This window comes from Aedes albopictus, chromosome 1 (genome assembly GCF_035046485.1).
Source record: "Aedes albopictus strain Foshan chromosome 1, AalbF5, whole genome shotgun sequence".
NCBI lineage: Eukaryota > Metazoa > Arthropoda > Insecta > Diptera > Culicidae > Aedes > Aedes albopictus.
The window spans coordinates 148,012,399-148,028,495 of record NC_085136.1 but is presented as its reverse complement, the minus strand read 5'-3'; the positions used below and the strand labels follow the sequence as shown (position 1 = coordinate 148,028,495).

Genomic DNA, 16,097 nt, shown 5'->3' with positions numbered 1-16,097 from the left:
CTACATTTGCTTTAAAAAGAGAATTATTCAAGAAAGATCGAAAATTCTGATCAATGTTACCCCAGATTACGGTACCTGTAGTCCAAACGGAGCGGAGTCAATCATTGACGTGACCTTTTGTAGCCCTGTTAGGCCAGTTACCGACAACTTAGAACAATAGTCGGATTTCTCGAAGATTAATCTTAGCCTTTTGTTAGAATTTGTTCAATTTAAAATTTGCTTTAATTACTACATATTTGCCAAGACTTGAACACTTTATAATTGTAAAACAGTTCACTAAATCCTTCCCCCTTGTCCGTGTAGCTGTCGGCTTTAAATAGCACTACTGACCACCTGTTTCGGGGGTAAAAGTCCACCAATCAGGAAACCCCAATCCAAGATGTCAGGCGACCCGTGCTGATGGATGAATTCCTTTTGCATAACGTTGGCAGCAGCTCGCTGACGTAATGTACGGTTTGGGTCAAAAATGGCCCTAATGCCAAAGGAGGGTTAAACATGCTGGATCTTCAACGGAGCCCGTAGCGTGGCTAGATCACCTTTTGGATTGTGTTGCGGAGAAAAATCTACCAAACCGAACCCTAGTCCTAACTGCATCCAACTATGGAACAGCTTATTTTAGAAATTAAAGGAAAACCCTTGGGAAAACCTTTGATCACTATTTCCGTGATTTGTGCCAACGTAAGAACAGTAACGACATTCACAATACGCGCGACGTGAGACGACACATAACACTTATAGTCAGGGATGAGAAATGTACTGGAAAAAAAAACGGTTACCGGCTGTACATTTGACATTTTTCCACACGAACATCATAGGCCCAGCCAAACTCAAACTGTTCGAAAAATAAATGTCATTACATTTTTTTTTCCTGCAGCCTTCTTCCTCGAAACGGTTTCCAAGCGCGAGAGCACCAGTACTCGAGCACAACGACGACCAAAATTTCTGTCTCTCCCGTTTTCGCATTTTTCTGCGTTTCAAACCGCTTCTAGACAAGCTTCTTTACATGTATTACAAAGCTAGGAGTGTGCTCTAGCTATTTGTGCTAATCGATTTAAATTATTTATTAAAACAAGTGAGTTATTAGCAGTTATTACAGCCTCAGCATGACTGCTCATAAATATTTTCGTGGGGAAGCGAAAACCATCAAGCGTCTGCTTGACTGCCGTCAGCGCGGCGTCTGATGGTATTGGTGCTGCCGTTGTTTTGTTTTTATTTTTACTGCCAGTATCGATGAACGGAAAAGAGAAAAAGTATTTTTGCCATCCCTGCTTATAGTTCTTACAATCGTCAAGATATTAAAATTTACCTTTATTTACCTTTCGTCGAGCGGTTTCGGGCGCGATGTCGCCGCGACGAAACCCTGCAACGCAGCCACGTCGTGCCGAGAACTGGATGCCGATCATTGTGAATTACGGGTGTGGAAGGCCAAGCCCTCGCAGGTGGAAGACAACATGATTCGACGAAGGGGTATTTAGGGAGGCGCTCCGCCGACAGCGAAACTTACTTGGTTGGTTTAAACGGTGACGAGCTGGTAGCGGTGCTCTCACGTGCGTGTGATGCGACCATGTCTAGGCGAGTCCACCCAAGAAATGGGAGGCCACCGGCTTACTGGTGGACCGACGCTTTTGCGGACTTGTGATGGCGGATGCAGCGAGCACGATCAGAGGAAGAGCGAAACGAACGGCGGGTGGTGTTCGCTGCTGCAAAAGCCGCTCTGAAGACCGAGATAAGAGCAAGCAAAAAGGCCTGCTTTGAGGGTCTCTGTCGGACAGAGTGCCAATGCGAACCCGTGGGGTGACGCCTACAGGATAGTTATGGCCAAGACAAGGGGTGTAATGGCTCCTATAGAGCAATCTCCAGAGATGTTGGAAGAGATCATCGAGGGGCTTTTTCTGCGTTATGATTCTAGTCCTTGGCCTCCTTTCGTAGGACAGACAGGGACTGGGGCTGGCGATGAGAAGAGGGTCATCGATGTGGAACTTGCGGGGATAGCAAAGTCCCTTAGCGTAGATAAGGCCCGGACGGACTTCCGAACCAGGACTTAAAAGGCTCCCGAGATGTTCAGGTCTGCTATGCAGAAATGCTTGAACGGGGAGTTTTCCCAGAAGCATGGAAGAGGCAGAGCCTGGTTCTATTGCCAAAGGCGGGGAAACCACCCGGAGACCCGTTGACATTTAGATCAATATGTTTAATAGACACGGCGGGAAAGGTGCTCAAAAAGATCGTCCTCAATAGAATGTTGAGGTTTACCGAGTGCGAAAATGGTCTTTCGAGTAGCCAGTATAGCTTCCGGAAGGGGAGGTCGACCGTAGACGCTATCTTGTCGGTTATAAAAACCGCCGAGAAAGCACTCGGGTCTAAGAGAAAGAGGATTCCCTACTATGCAGTAGTGACTGTGGATGTAAAGAATGCGTTTAATAGCGCCAGCTGGTCTGCTATTGCCAATGCGCTCTTGCGTCTGGGGATGTCCGGGTACCTGTACAAGATTCTCGGAAGTTACTTTCAGAATCGAGTACTAGTTTACGACACAGCTGTGGGTCGGAAATGCTTTCACATAATCTCAGAAGTCCCGCAAGGTTCCATTCTGGGTCCGGTGTTATGGAATGTCATGTACGACGAGGTGTTGAGGTCAGAGTACCCAGTGGGAGTGAAGATTGTCGGATTTGCTGACGACATTACGCTCGAAGTCTACGCTGAAACATTCGAGGAGGTTGGCTACCTACCACTCGTTCAAGGTTGTGGAAGCGTGGATGAGGTCCAGGAAACTGGAGTTGGCTTATCACGAGACTGAGGTGACGGTTGTGGACAACCGGAAGTCGGAGCATCAGGCGGTGATCAGTGTAAGTGAGTGCACTATCCCGTCGAAGCGCTCCGTCAAACACTTGGGCGTGATGATCGATGATAAGCTCACCTTCGGCAGTTGATGATTATGGCTGTAAAAGAGCCTCCACAGCTATTGCGGCACTGTCCCGGATGATGTCCAATGGTTCTGCGGTGTACGCCAGTAAGCGCAAGCTTCTGACTAGTGTTGCTACATCCGTACTTAGGTATGGCGGCCCGGCGTGGGGCACTGCACTTAGTACTGAATGCTACCGACGTAAACTGGAAAGTGCTTACAGGCTTATGTGCCTGAGGGTTGCGAGCGTACCGTACCGTGTCACACGACGCTCACTGCGTCATTACTATCGGCATCCCTGAAGACATGGAGTGCTTTTAAATACGCGGTACAAGAGGCATACGCAGGACTGCCTGGATGGCCTCTATGGTCAAATGGCAGCGCGCGTGGGACAATTCCACCAAAGGAAGGTAGACCAATAGGTTGGTACCAAGGGTAGATAGTTGGATTAATAGGCGCCATGGGGAAGTTACATTCCACCTGACGCAGGTCCATTCAGGCCATGGTTGCTTCCGACAGTATCTGCACCGTTTTGGGATTCTCTCGGATGTCCTGGTTTGTGCTGGTTTACAGGAAATGACGAATCCGTGTACCCGTGTTTTTGCACAATGCGTGACCGCATGCTTGCCACATGCGGAGAGGGCACAACTCCGGACAATCTTGATGATTTTGGCTAGAATGCCGTTTCAACGGCTATCACTCACATCATCTTGAATCGCAGAGGAGGTGGCTCGTAGACTCGGAGAATGTCTCGTTCAAACCCGATAGAAGAGGTGGACCAAGGGTTTGGTTTCGGCTACGTAGATCATACTGATGCCCAGCGATCGAAATCTGCCCTTACAGCGAAGAAGTGGCCGCTTAGAGAATAGCGTTGCTGTCGTGGCGTCTGTCTACTAGGTTGGTTCTGAGCCCGAGGTTGGAAAGGAGTCCTCGGCAAGGTCAGGGCAGGTGGTGGCCGCACAACACGTCCTTCAACGTGCTGGTTGGTAGGGTCTTACCTGCGGGAAGGTCAAATCGTTGTGTACGCGGTATCAGTTTTTGATACTTGATGAGCGGTTAGAAGCAGGCGTGGTGTCGACTCTGTTTGCCATCCGAGGACAAAGAGAGTGGTAAAGACCACTCGGGGAACTGGCTATGGGTCAGTATGCTACCTTGCTAGACTCTTCAACGCAAGTCATTGATGTTTGTTGCTGTAGGCTACGCAGCTTCCCTTGAGGGTGACATGTGAACTATCCCCTCTCTAAAGCAATGTCTTCTTGCTAGTTTCGGAGAAACGAAGGATTTGGCGACCCACTGTTGTTGAGTGGGTCGAGGAAAAGTAGTCTTGGATAAGACATGGAGGACAGCGTGCTAGATGGGTGGACCAGGTACAGAACGATTCAGCAAATATGGGCAGCGGCCGAGGATGGAGGGCTGCAGCTACGAAGTGTTGTCAGGGCTAACAACAGCAGTATTCATCCAATATCCATTGGCGCAATAGAATGATTTCTGTTTACTTTTCTATTAAATGCTCCCAGTTAGCACCAGCAGCGAAAAGTGTAGACAAGAATCTTTATAGCATCAAGTTTCCAATACTGACAGCCCGACGGCGACACCATCACTTGTATACAATCCATCGTCCGTGCTACTCCGGGTATCAAGTTTCTCAAATTCTCACCTCAAGCTCACGGAAGAATGGTAGTTAAGAACTGTCAAATCGTATAGGAAAACCGCTAAAAACGTTAATTGCTGGAATACGGAAAAGTTTTGTGAAAAGTTAGTGAACTGAAATCAAGAATGGTTTGGATTGGCAAGTTTTTTGTGTTTACTTCATGTTCCGGAATAGCTTTTTCACCGAGAAAATTCGATTTTACTATCACACAAGAAAGAGCCATCTGTTATATTTTGAGTTTGGAATGTCGATCTATTCATAACCATTGCGAACACCAATGAAGGATTGTTCTTCATATGTTAGTAGTTGAAATCATGACAAATTACTCGTTATTTTCATCTGTGCATCTGCTTGTTTTTGGATGTTGTTTGTGTGGTAGCTCGAGAGGTTGCTGGTGTGGATGTGCTCACTCAAAATACATTCCAATTTTATCGCTAATGCATTGTTGTCTGGCCAACTGCAAAGATCGGCCTACAATTGGGAGGTCCTAAGGGAGTCCGGCGTGAGGTGTCGGTCAGTACGCAACGGACACAGGTCACACCATCAGAGCATAATTTTCGTTCACATTGCTCTCGCACTCACGGTCTAATTGAGTTTCCATGAAAACTTCGAGCGAGCGGTTCTGGCTCTGAACTCGGTAAAAAAGCCCGGACTCTAAACTGGCCACGGACAAAGAATAGAAGTGGAATTTATTCATACAATATACCTTGCTGCCTGGATGCGTTGCCGGTGGTGCCATGCATACCCAATATTATATGCGAAAGGGTGGTATAGATTCATCGATTGGCAGCAGTAGTATGTACCGCGGCGACCTTTGCCCGCACCATCACCACCATCGCGGTAATGATAATGTAATCCCATGCCAGTGGTTTTGCAAATGTTCGCGCGAGCCGGGCTGCGTAGTGGAGCGTGCTGTAGTATAGTGCTGGCTGTAGCACAATGCTGGGACTTAGATGTGGAAGGGGATGAAGTTAGCGGCAAGCGGTACGCGCTTGTCGAGTAGCGTACGGAAATTAAAAGCATTAACATGATGGAATGGCTCCATGTTTAGTAGATGGGGGAAAATACATTAGATCGATAGTCGATATCAAAAGCATTAGGAATCGTGTTCAAAGAGATGCTTTTTCGGTGATTGGCGAATGATGTTTAGATCGAGGCTGTGGCTTGTTTCAACTATTTCTGCCTAAATTCACTACAATTATTTGATCACATGATTCCTGATAGGAGGCTGACACCTATAGTATTTCGTATTTTAATCATTTAAAATTAGAACAAGTGTGTTTTCTTTAACAGTGTAATTACATATTACATGGATCATCATCAATAAGTAACTTGCGTAAATCTCGAAAATTAGAGACAAACTATTTGTAATGTACTCTGGAGTAACAACCTCAGATACAGTCATACTAATCAATGTTAAAACAGCAATTTATTAGGGAATTTAAGGGAATTCCTTCTTAACCAGCATTCACATCACTTCAAAAAAGTCCAGTATCGAAGAAAAAACAAGAAAGGAAACGCTTCGTCGCTTTTCCAGTTCCCACCCACCCTGTTAAAGTACATAAGAAGAAAAGGTCGACATGCTATCCCTCGTAGAAGAAACAGCAGCAACCAGTTGAAAGGAGGTAAATCACATTGGCGGGTGCCACGTCCCGTCGGCAGGCGCGACTCGGAACGGCAAAAAAAAGGAAAATCTTCTGGTGCGTTTCTTTCGTTGACAAAGTGAGAGGGTACTACAAAAACGCCGACGGCAAAGAAAGAGCAAACCTGAAGATGTTCCGTGGGTTGTTCAGAGGGGGGAATGTCTACGCATTGAGGCAGGTCATTGATTGCCGTGGGAAAAAAGTGCCGTCGCAAGCTGGTCGTCTGGACTTTTTCTACGGAGGGGTTCTTTTGCGAGACATTCGAGTTAATTAAAGACAAATTGGGGGTGAAAATGAGCAGCTCGTAATCGGGTTGTCATCGCTCTAAGGGAGTGCAACTTACCTCGTCCGCTTCTCCCCACAAACCGGAGGTCGTTGAATTTGGCCACTTGGTTTTTCATCACAGCTGTGCAGTTTCGCAGTTCGGCGCAGTAATTTTCGTCATTACCGGCCCGAACCGTCACCATTGTCCCGTCGCCGACGTCACCGAGCGCAACGACCTTGAACGCAACCGGAAGTGTTTTATTCGATCGCCAGTGCGGTGGCAGCACCGTGCAAACAAACAGAGGACTCCCGGTTCGAATCAGTTCGCCCGGATGCTCGGAGAGAAAATCGCCCAGCGTCCGTTCGGCCAGTATATCGGACGTCATCTTTGTGTAGGTGTCCTGCAGTATGCTGGCGGCCGACGGTGGACCATTTTCTCCAGCTGCTGCACCATTGCCGTTGTTGTTGTTGCTACTGTTGTTGTTATTACTACTACTGCTGTTGTTGTTGCTGCTATTGGTTCCTCCACTTCCACCACCACTACTTCCACCGCCGCTTCCACTACCATTGTTATTGCTACCGACTGTATTCCCGTTCGAGCTACCGCTGTTTGTCGTCGTATTGTTCGTAGTCAAATGCATTTTTAATATCAATTTCCTTTGATTTATGTTGTTATCACGTTTGCGGACGGTCGCTTTGTTCCTTTGTACACACTGGTAATTCTATTCGTACACCACCTGTTCACTTTTTTTATTCACTTATTGAAAATAATTTGGTGACTGCATTGCTTCATTGAATACCTGTAGAAGAAAAAAATAGAGGGAAGTTGATTATAGAATGCTGCTGAAACAGTCAACCAACTTGAAATGATATGTGGATGAGTGGAAAATCTCAAACTGCAAAATCTTTCAATTCCAAAACATTAAATCCATCAATTTCGATGCGCTGGACGATGTTGCATATAATCACGACAAGGACGAATTTCCGCATATATAGGGAAATATTTGTGCAATGTTTCGTTCGCACATTCCGCTTTCCAGGAAAAGCATTACCAAAATGATGATGCGTTCGCGATGCATAGAATGCTAGTCGTAATATCAGTAGGTAGGTAGGTATGCACGTGGAACTGCGGAACGCCAGACGGCGTGGAATTTTCGGAACAAAGTGATACTATGTTATTTCGTCACATTCGGAAGCATACATGACAGATATGATGTTCGATTATGATGAGGCCGATGAATTTCTGGAAACGACATGATAGTGAGTAGTTAACTTCGTTTATTTTACAGCTTTTTTGCATCATACAAACGAAGGAGCAGCTATTATTTTTTTCGTATAATACAATGCAAAAAGATACGGATCTGTGGCACAACATTCGTGGGTATATTAGGTGCCATTCATAAACCGCGTAGACTTTTTGGGGGGATGGGGGTGTCTGACCAAACTCTACGCTCCATACAAATTTCAAAATTTTTGTATGGACTAATGTTTACAAGGGGGAGGGGGGGTCTAAGATGGTCAAATTTTGGTCTACGTGGTTTATGACAGCCCCTTACAAGTATGGAAATCAAGTCTATTTTTAAAACTATGGGTTTGTCTCGAGCTACTCGGCAAATCTATGCTATAAAAAACCAAAAGCCGAGAGTAACTGCATAACGTTTTGAGAAATGAAAATTGCTAAGTTGCTTGGCATATAGTAAGGCATAGTACTTGACAATCTAGCCAGTCGCGGGTTATCGGGGCTCCCAGCTAACATTAAGTCTTATATGATCTTGATGTTGAATAGGATGCTAAATTGGAGGCCACATGCGTACATGATTCCCTTTAACCGCGTGTAAAGTGTAGGGGAGACTGGGGAGACTTGATCCCTTTTTCTAAATTTACCTGAATCTTTAAGAAAAAACACAAAACTAGATCCGATTTCCGTACAAAATGGCAGGTAAACATCTATTGCAAGTTAATACACAACAGAAGGCCTTTAAATTATTGTTAAAGTTTTCAAAACTGTGTTTTTATGGAGGCATGTCTTATGATGTATTTTTCAAAAATGGGTGACACTTGATCCCCCTTTGAGCAAATGGTTTATTTAAAGGGAAAATAATTTCAGAGTCTTCCTATTCATTTTTTTCGAGTTTTCTTGTATTTTCGATGAACTTGGAGTGTTTGAAATCGTAAGATTTCCTTAAATTTTTAAGGATATGCCGTATTTTCAAAATGGGGAGACTTGATCCCCCTTTTCTTGGTTTGTACTAAAGTTATAATTATCTGACACATTTTATCGTTGAATAGACTAGAATTCCAAGTAAATAGAGGCTTCCGAATAGAATTTTATTTTTCACATGTATAATTTGTGTGTAATCCTCGAGGGATCAAGTCTCCCCATGTCACTGTTGTGTATACTAAGCTGAATTAATTAAAATATGTTAACAACAGCCTTATTTGGATAAATAAGTTTGAAGGTATTCTATTTAAACTATGTGCTGTGGAATTTTGACACGATTTGGTTTAATTTTCACAAAGTTATTGAGATTTTTCCGAATCGCCTAAAAGATTTCTGAAGGACTGAAAACAAACTATCAGCCGTTAAAAAATAATGCAATGTACAATCGGAATCACTTGTAGCCAAAACATAGCCGTTTGTCCAGGAGTAGTTTTGGAATAACTATGCTAGAAGAAAAATGTGTTTGATTCCGAGCAAATATGGGGGGAACAAGTCTCCCCACTTGCCCCGGTGTACCTTATCATAGTTTAATCGTATCCCCGCTAGAACCTTCTAAATAAAATCATCTTCTGACTTGCAAAATATTTGTTTTGCTTATTTTTCACTATCAATGTTCGACGTCAGAATAAATTATGCTTGGATCACAGACAAACAGACGTCTCACTCTAGTGACTTCTCATCGTTTCCCTTTTGAACGGATAATTCGCTGTAGCTCGCAAATCACTCGCTCACGGCGCTCGTACCGTTTTCGCTCCTGTTTGACATTTGCCCACTACCGACATCTACTCAGTGGATTTGCGGAACACAGCGTAATTAGCATTGGGCATTTATGGTTTTGTGACGAAGATTTTAATCGCATTTTGTTCCAAGAGATACGTCTGTTTGTCTGTGCTTGGATGTTTATCCAGTCATCAATTAGAAAGATGTCGATCTGAAATTCCGGGCTGCAAAACGGTGAGTCGATAAGGAAAACGTTCAACATAGCTCTGGTCCTCACAAGTTCATACCTCATGCTTCCACGGGTTAAGCGATGACAAAGACCGCCAGCTAAGAGTTGTGTGCTTAGCTGGTAGTGCAGCCTGGGCACTGTTGTCCTTCTGACTTCAACTAGATTGAGGAGGTACGTCTCGAGCGTCTGTTCACCAAGGAGGTGCGGCTCAAACAGCGTCTGTTATAGCATCTGAGTAAGAAACGCTGCACCACGCCCAGCTAGATCCAAGGTGGTATCCCCATCAGCGTAGTCGTCCCAGTGTTGGTTGGGACGTTAAACAGAACTTGCACGATGGCCCTTCGGCGAGACAGGAGTGTTGGCGTAGGTCCAATAAGCCACCCGTAAAAAAGCCCCATTGCAAATAACATAGGGAATCGCGCCACTTGGGCGGTGGCTTCTATATTCGTCTGTTTTCCGCTATAACTCAGTCAAATTTGAACCAATCGACACAATTTTTGAAATGCGGCGAGATAGGTATAGTATCTACCCGTGTACAACATTTCAAGTCAATTGGTTCAAAATTGGCTGAGTGGTATAGTGGAGAACAGACGAATATAGAAGCCACCGCCCAAGTGGCGCGATACCCTAGGAGAAAATGCGACTCGATACAATCGACAATCGACCCACGCGACGAAATAAGGACTACGATTGGAAACTTGGAACATGCAATTGCAAGTCACTAGGTTTCGCAGGATGTGGCAGGATTATTTACGACGAACTACATCCCCGCAACTTCGACATCGTAGCGTTGCAGGAACTTTGTTGCACTGGAAAAGCGGGCATCCAGCGGCTACCTTCCACCAACGCTGTGGCACCACCAACGAACTGGGAACAGGATGTATAGTGTTGGGCAAGATGCGACAACGTGTGATCGGGTGGCAGCCGATCAACGCAAAGATGTGCAATGCATGTTGTTACGAAGACGGTCACGATTCGGACTCTTAATAGCAAACTCGTATTTTTGCTTGAGTAGGCTTAAAGCTACAAGAATAGTTTATTAAGTTTCACGTTGCATGTCGTAGTTTAATGTTACTTACATTTGTTGTCTTTTTCGTTAATTTGTCCGTCTACTCGTAACAAAGTGTAGTTGTGTTTATGTCCCTTTAAATTAAGTTTACAATTAGGGCCGAATTCATTTTTACAATAATTCATAAATACTTACGCATAATTTTAGGAACAAATTCTAGGTTTACAACTTTTAGAATAAATAATTCTAGAATAACAAATTTAGAATATTTAATTGTCTCAAAGAGTTCGTCTTTTTTTTTCGTATCGAACGTTCGGTGTCCACTTTCCCTCATCATCGTTCATGACATTTCTCGCCGAGAATGTCAGGCGATTTCTGGATCGGTTGAATCGGTAATGGTAGCCGATAACGAGGGGTCTTGTACCGTTGCGAACACATGTTTAAAGTTAAAGGCCGTTTCTTCAACTACAGCATCATCAACGTCCACTGCCCACACGAAGTGAGACCTGATGACGAGAAAGAAGCGTTCTACGCGTTGTTTGAGCAAACATACGATGGTTGCTTGCCGCGTGACGTGAAAATAGTCGTCGGCGACATGAATGCGGAGGTAGGAAGGGAGGAAATGTACAGACCGGTAATCGGGCGAAACAGCCTGCACGCCGAATCGATTGATAACGGCTAGCGATGCGTAAACTTTGCAGCCTCCCGTGGTATGGTAGTCCGAAGCACCTTCTTCCCCCGCAAAGATATCCACAAAGCCTCCAAAATATTACCATTACGACAACGGCTTAGCATGTATTACGCTTTCGTGCATTCAAAACTTTCCTACATGGTATCGATCTGGGGTGCCACAAATCAAAGCAACTTGCAAAGAATTCAATCTATGCAAAATAGATGTCTTAAGGCCGTGTACAAAAAGCCGCGACTTCACTCAACAGCTGACCTCTACAAAGACTCTGCGTTGTCTATTCTTCCATTGAAAGCACTACGCGACCTACAGTGTCTCAAACAGATTCAGAACTTGTTGCATAACGAAAACGCCCACCACAATTTTATCTTTGAACGAGCTCAACACCGATACTTGACTAGGAATCAGTCTGCACTGTCCCTTCGCAGACAAAATACTGAGACAGGCAAGAAAAAATTTGGCTATTATGGCAAAAAGCTTTTCAATGATCTTTCCCCTGACTTGAAAGTGGAGAAAAACTCAATGCGATTCAAAAAAAAGTTACAAATACAGTTTAAGGCTAACATTAGTAGATTCTTACTGCGATAAATCGTTTAATCGATAAGTTATCGCAATACAACACCATGAGATGCACAACGCAACTACTTAAAAATGCTGCGAAACCCCGGAATAATACGACGGATCAACCGAGACGCACGTAACAAGGCACTTCGAGAGCCTCTGCTCACTCTGGCCCGGCCAACACACCTCGACATCGTATCAACACCGCTATCCGTCGAATTTGCTGCCATCATCGTCGTCTCGGTTGTGTGGTTAGAGTTTGGGCAGGGGTCTCTCAGACCGCCTTCTCAGGCAAGTATTGCGTGTATGTCGAACTGTTTTCCGTCCCTGAAGTTCTCCGCGTTTGCAGCTACGCCTCATGTCACGTCAGTGGATTTGCCACTCAGCACCAATACCGCACTCTCCGTCAAATTCATCGATTCTGCACCACACCGATACAATTACGCTACGCAACGATGCAATATGTCGTAGAGTTCCCAACGGATCAACCGAGACGCACGCAACAAGGCACTTCGAGAGCCCCTGCTCACTCTGGCCCGGCTAACACACCTCGACATCGTATCAACACCGCTATCCGTCGAATTTGCTGCCATCATCGTCGTCTCGGTTGTGTGGTTAGAGTTTGGGCAGGGGTCTCTCAGACCGCCTTCTCAGGCAAGTATGCGTGTATGTCGAACTGTATTTCCGTCCCTGAAGTATTTTTGGGTTTTCAGGTCCGCATTCCTTCGAATCACAACCTCAGTCGACACCAAATAGGAGTCAATATTCGTCAAGCATATCAACTCAACTCAAATTCGTGAAAACCAGAAGTGTCCATCATTCAGTCTAATCAATATTACCTTACCTTATTTATCTTGTTTAGTTAGTTAAGTTTAACTTCAGCGTTATATACGTTTTGTTGCCTCCTTTAAAGAGCACTATTAAGCTCACTGGAGGTATAATAATTTAGTTATAGTTTAGCCTTAATCATAACCTGTAACTAGGATAAAATTGCTTCAATAAACGGGATTTGAAAACTAAAAAAAAAAAAAAGCCACCTGGAGATCACCCGACCACCAAACAGAAAACCAAATCGACCACGTTCTAGTCGACGGTAAATTCTTCTCGGACATAACCTGTGTCCGCACATATCGCAGTGCGAATATAGATTCGGATCACTACTTAGTCGCTGTATGCATGCGCTCAAAACTTGCGACAGTTATTACGACGCGTTGAAGTAGACTAGTAGAAGACTACGCGCAGCAGCTAGCAGTGGCCCTACCAACGGAAGAGCAGCTTGGCGCAGCTACACTCGAAGATGGCAGGAGGGACATCTGATCCGCCATAGGTAGTACTTCGGCTGCAGCACTAGGATTCGCGACTCCACATAAACCACATAAACGACTGGTACGACGACGAATGTGAACAGTTGAAAAACGAGAAGAATGCAGCATGGGCGAGAATGCTGCAACACCGTACAAGAGCGAACGAGGCACATTATATAGACAGGTGCGGAACAGGCAGAACTCAGTTTTCCGGAGGAAGAAGCGCCAGCAGGAAGAACGAGATCGCGAAGCGTTCGAAGTGCTGTACGGCGCCAAGGACACACGGAAGGTCTACGAGAATTTGAACCGCTCGCGCAGAGGCTTTGTGCCACAAGCCGACATGTGCCGAGACAATCACGGGAATCTTCTCACGAGCGAGCGTGAGATGGTCGAGAGATGACGGCAGCATTACGATGAGCACCTCAATGGCGACGTTGTAAGCACCGAAGGTGGCGTGGTAACAGATCTAGGAGTACGTGCGCAGGACGAAACATTTCCAGCCACCAACCTGCAAGAGATTGAGGAGGAGGTTAGATGGTTGAAAAACAACAACTACCAAGCGAGTTTCTGAAACACGATGGAGAAGCACTGGTGAAAGCACGTTACTGAGTCATTACCTAAATTTAGGAGGAGGAAGTATTTTCGGAGGAATGGATGGAAGGTATCGTGTTTCCCATCTACAAAAAGGCGACAAGTTGGATTGCGAAAACTACCGTGCGATCACACTACTGAGCGCTGCCTACAAAATACTCTCTCAAATTTAAGCCGCCGTCTATCATCGATTTCTAGAGAGTGCGTGGGCAATATCAGGCTGGATTCATGGAAGAACGCCCTACAACGGATCAGATGTTCGTCATCTGCTGGGTGTTGCAGAAATGCCGCAAATACAACGTGCCCACACATCACTTGTTCATCGATTTCAAATCGGTGTATGATACAATCGACCAAGAACATCTATGGCAGGTTTTGCACTAATACGGATTCCCGGATAAACTGATACGATTAATGTGCGTAATTCAAGTATCAGGGATAATCTCGAGTCCTCTCGAATCTCGTAGAGGGTTATGGCAAGATGATGGTCTTTCGTGCTTGCTGTTTAACATCGCCTTAGAATAAGGAGAGCGGGGATAAGCACGATTTTCACAAAGTCCGTTCATCTGCTTGATTTCGGTGATGATATTGATATTATAGCTCGTAAATTTGAGACGATGGCTGAAACGTTCATCCGACTGAAGAGTGAAGCCAGACGAATCAAATTAGTCACTTACTTTGTCGAAGACAATGTACATGATGACAATGGGCACCCGGGAGGAATCACCGCGCCCGCCACCCCGAATTTCTATCGACGGTGATGAAATCGAGGCGGTTGAAGAATTCATGTACTTTGGCTCACTGGTGACCGCTGACAACGACACCAACAGAGAAATTCAGAGACGCATTGTGGCAGCAAATCGAGCTTACTTTGGACTCCGCAGGACTCTACGGTCGAAAAAAAGTTAACCATACACAAAACGTTGATTAGACCGGTAGTCCTCTATGAGCACGACAGAGGACCAAACGCCCTTGGAGTTTTCGAACGGAAAGAAATGCGTATCATCTACGGCGAAATGCGGATGGAAGACGGGACTTGGAGAAGGCGAATGAACCACGAGCTGCATCAGATGCTGAGAGAACCAACCATCGTCCACACCGCGAAAATCAGGAGGCTACGGTGGGCGGGTCACGTCATCAGGATGTCGGATAGCAACCCGACTAAAATGGTTCTCGAGAGTCATCCGACCGGTACAAGAAGACGTGGTGCGCAGCGAGCAAAATGGGTCAACCAAGTGGAGGACGATTGGCGGACCCTTCGCAAAGTGCGGAACTGGAGACACACAGCCATGGATCGAGTAGACTGGAGACGACTCCTACCTACAGCAGAGAACACTCAGGCCTTAGTCTGACCAGTAAGTTAATTAAGGTTTTAGACGATTCTCAAAACCTCTAAAAGACTTATTGGTCATTAAAATGTTACTCGGGTAGGAGCATTCCGAGACCATCGTTTACTGCATATCATTCGGTCTTTCGATTAACAGGCTTATACTCAAATTTGTTGTGACTAACTGAAATGATTTTTTCTAATATTTCAAAAATAAGTCATCCGTAACTGAAAGCATGTCTAATTTTAGATTATTAATTAACATTTGTGATTGATGTTTTTTTTTACAAATTTCACTTGTTTTATGCCTTTAAAGATAATTTAGTTTTAAGTAGTTGTCGATATTTATTACCTCGCAAATAGAAAAGGACCAACATGGGCTGCCCTTCATGAAATGTACCTACTATGGCTGTTATTTATTTCCTATGCCCAGAAGTACTTTCAATCGCCCTGTTTTGTGACGTCAAGTGGCCCATTCTTTTCCGGGTCAGCCAACACTCGAAACAGTTTGAAGCAGCTATCCATTTTAACGATACTGCCCCAAACTCCGCCACCGCGCACACGCCGAGCGTAAATGACCAATCGTCAACAAAAGAACTGGTTGGTTGGCCAAAAAAATTCCCGCTGACAATGACCCGCCAAGAGACGTTGTTGGTTACATGGCTGATAAATGTACGACACGATGTCACTTCTGAAGAGCCAACCGAAAGTAACGATGCCAGGCACACATCAGAGGATGGCACTGTTTTTTGCTGCTGCTGCTGCTGCTCCTGTCATCCACTGATTTTCCACGCTTTCGTTCCGACTTTTGTCGTGTCGACTTTTTTTTTTCGTGTGATTCGCGTGATGTCGCTGTGCGGTGGCACATCACACGTGTGAAGATGAGGTGCTACCGGACACTTTTCCTACATGCATTTTCGAGTTCACTGTTCTCCATTTATGGAATCTCTTCTTTATTCCCTAATGGAGTTGGATTGAGTAGCGGGCGAGGGA

At 45.1% G+C, this 16,097-nt stretch overlaps 1 protein-coding gene across 3 annotated transcripts in view; it reads right to left on the bottom strand.

Annotated features, from left to right (window-relative positions):
• The window catches only part of LOC109421875 (runt-related transcription factor 2), a 224,463-nt gene that overhangs the window by 107,851 nt on the left and 100,515 nt on the right, over positions 1-16,097 (bottom strand). For all 3 annotated transcript variants that reach the window (XM_062845566.1, XM_062845568.1, XM_062845567.1), the window contains exon 2: positions 6,534-7,254. In XM_062845566.1, coding sequence (XP_062701550.1) covers positions 6,534-7,095 — 562 coding nt within the window. In that variant the 5' untranslated portion in view covers positions 7,096-7,254. The remainder of the gene's footprint in view (positions 1-6,533; positions 7,255-16,097) is intronic.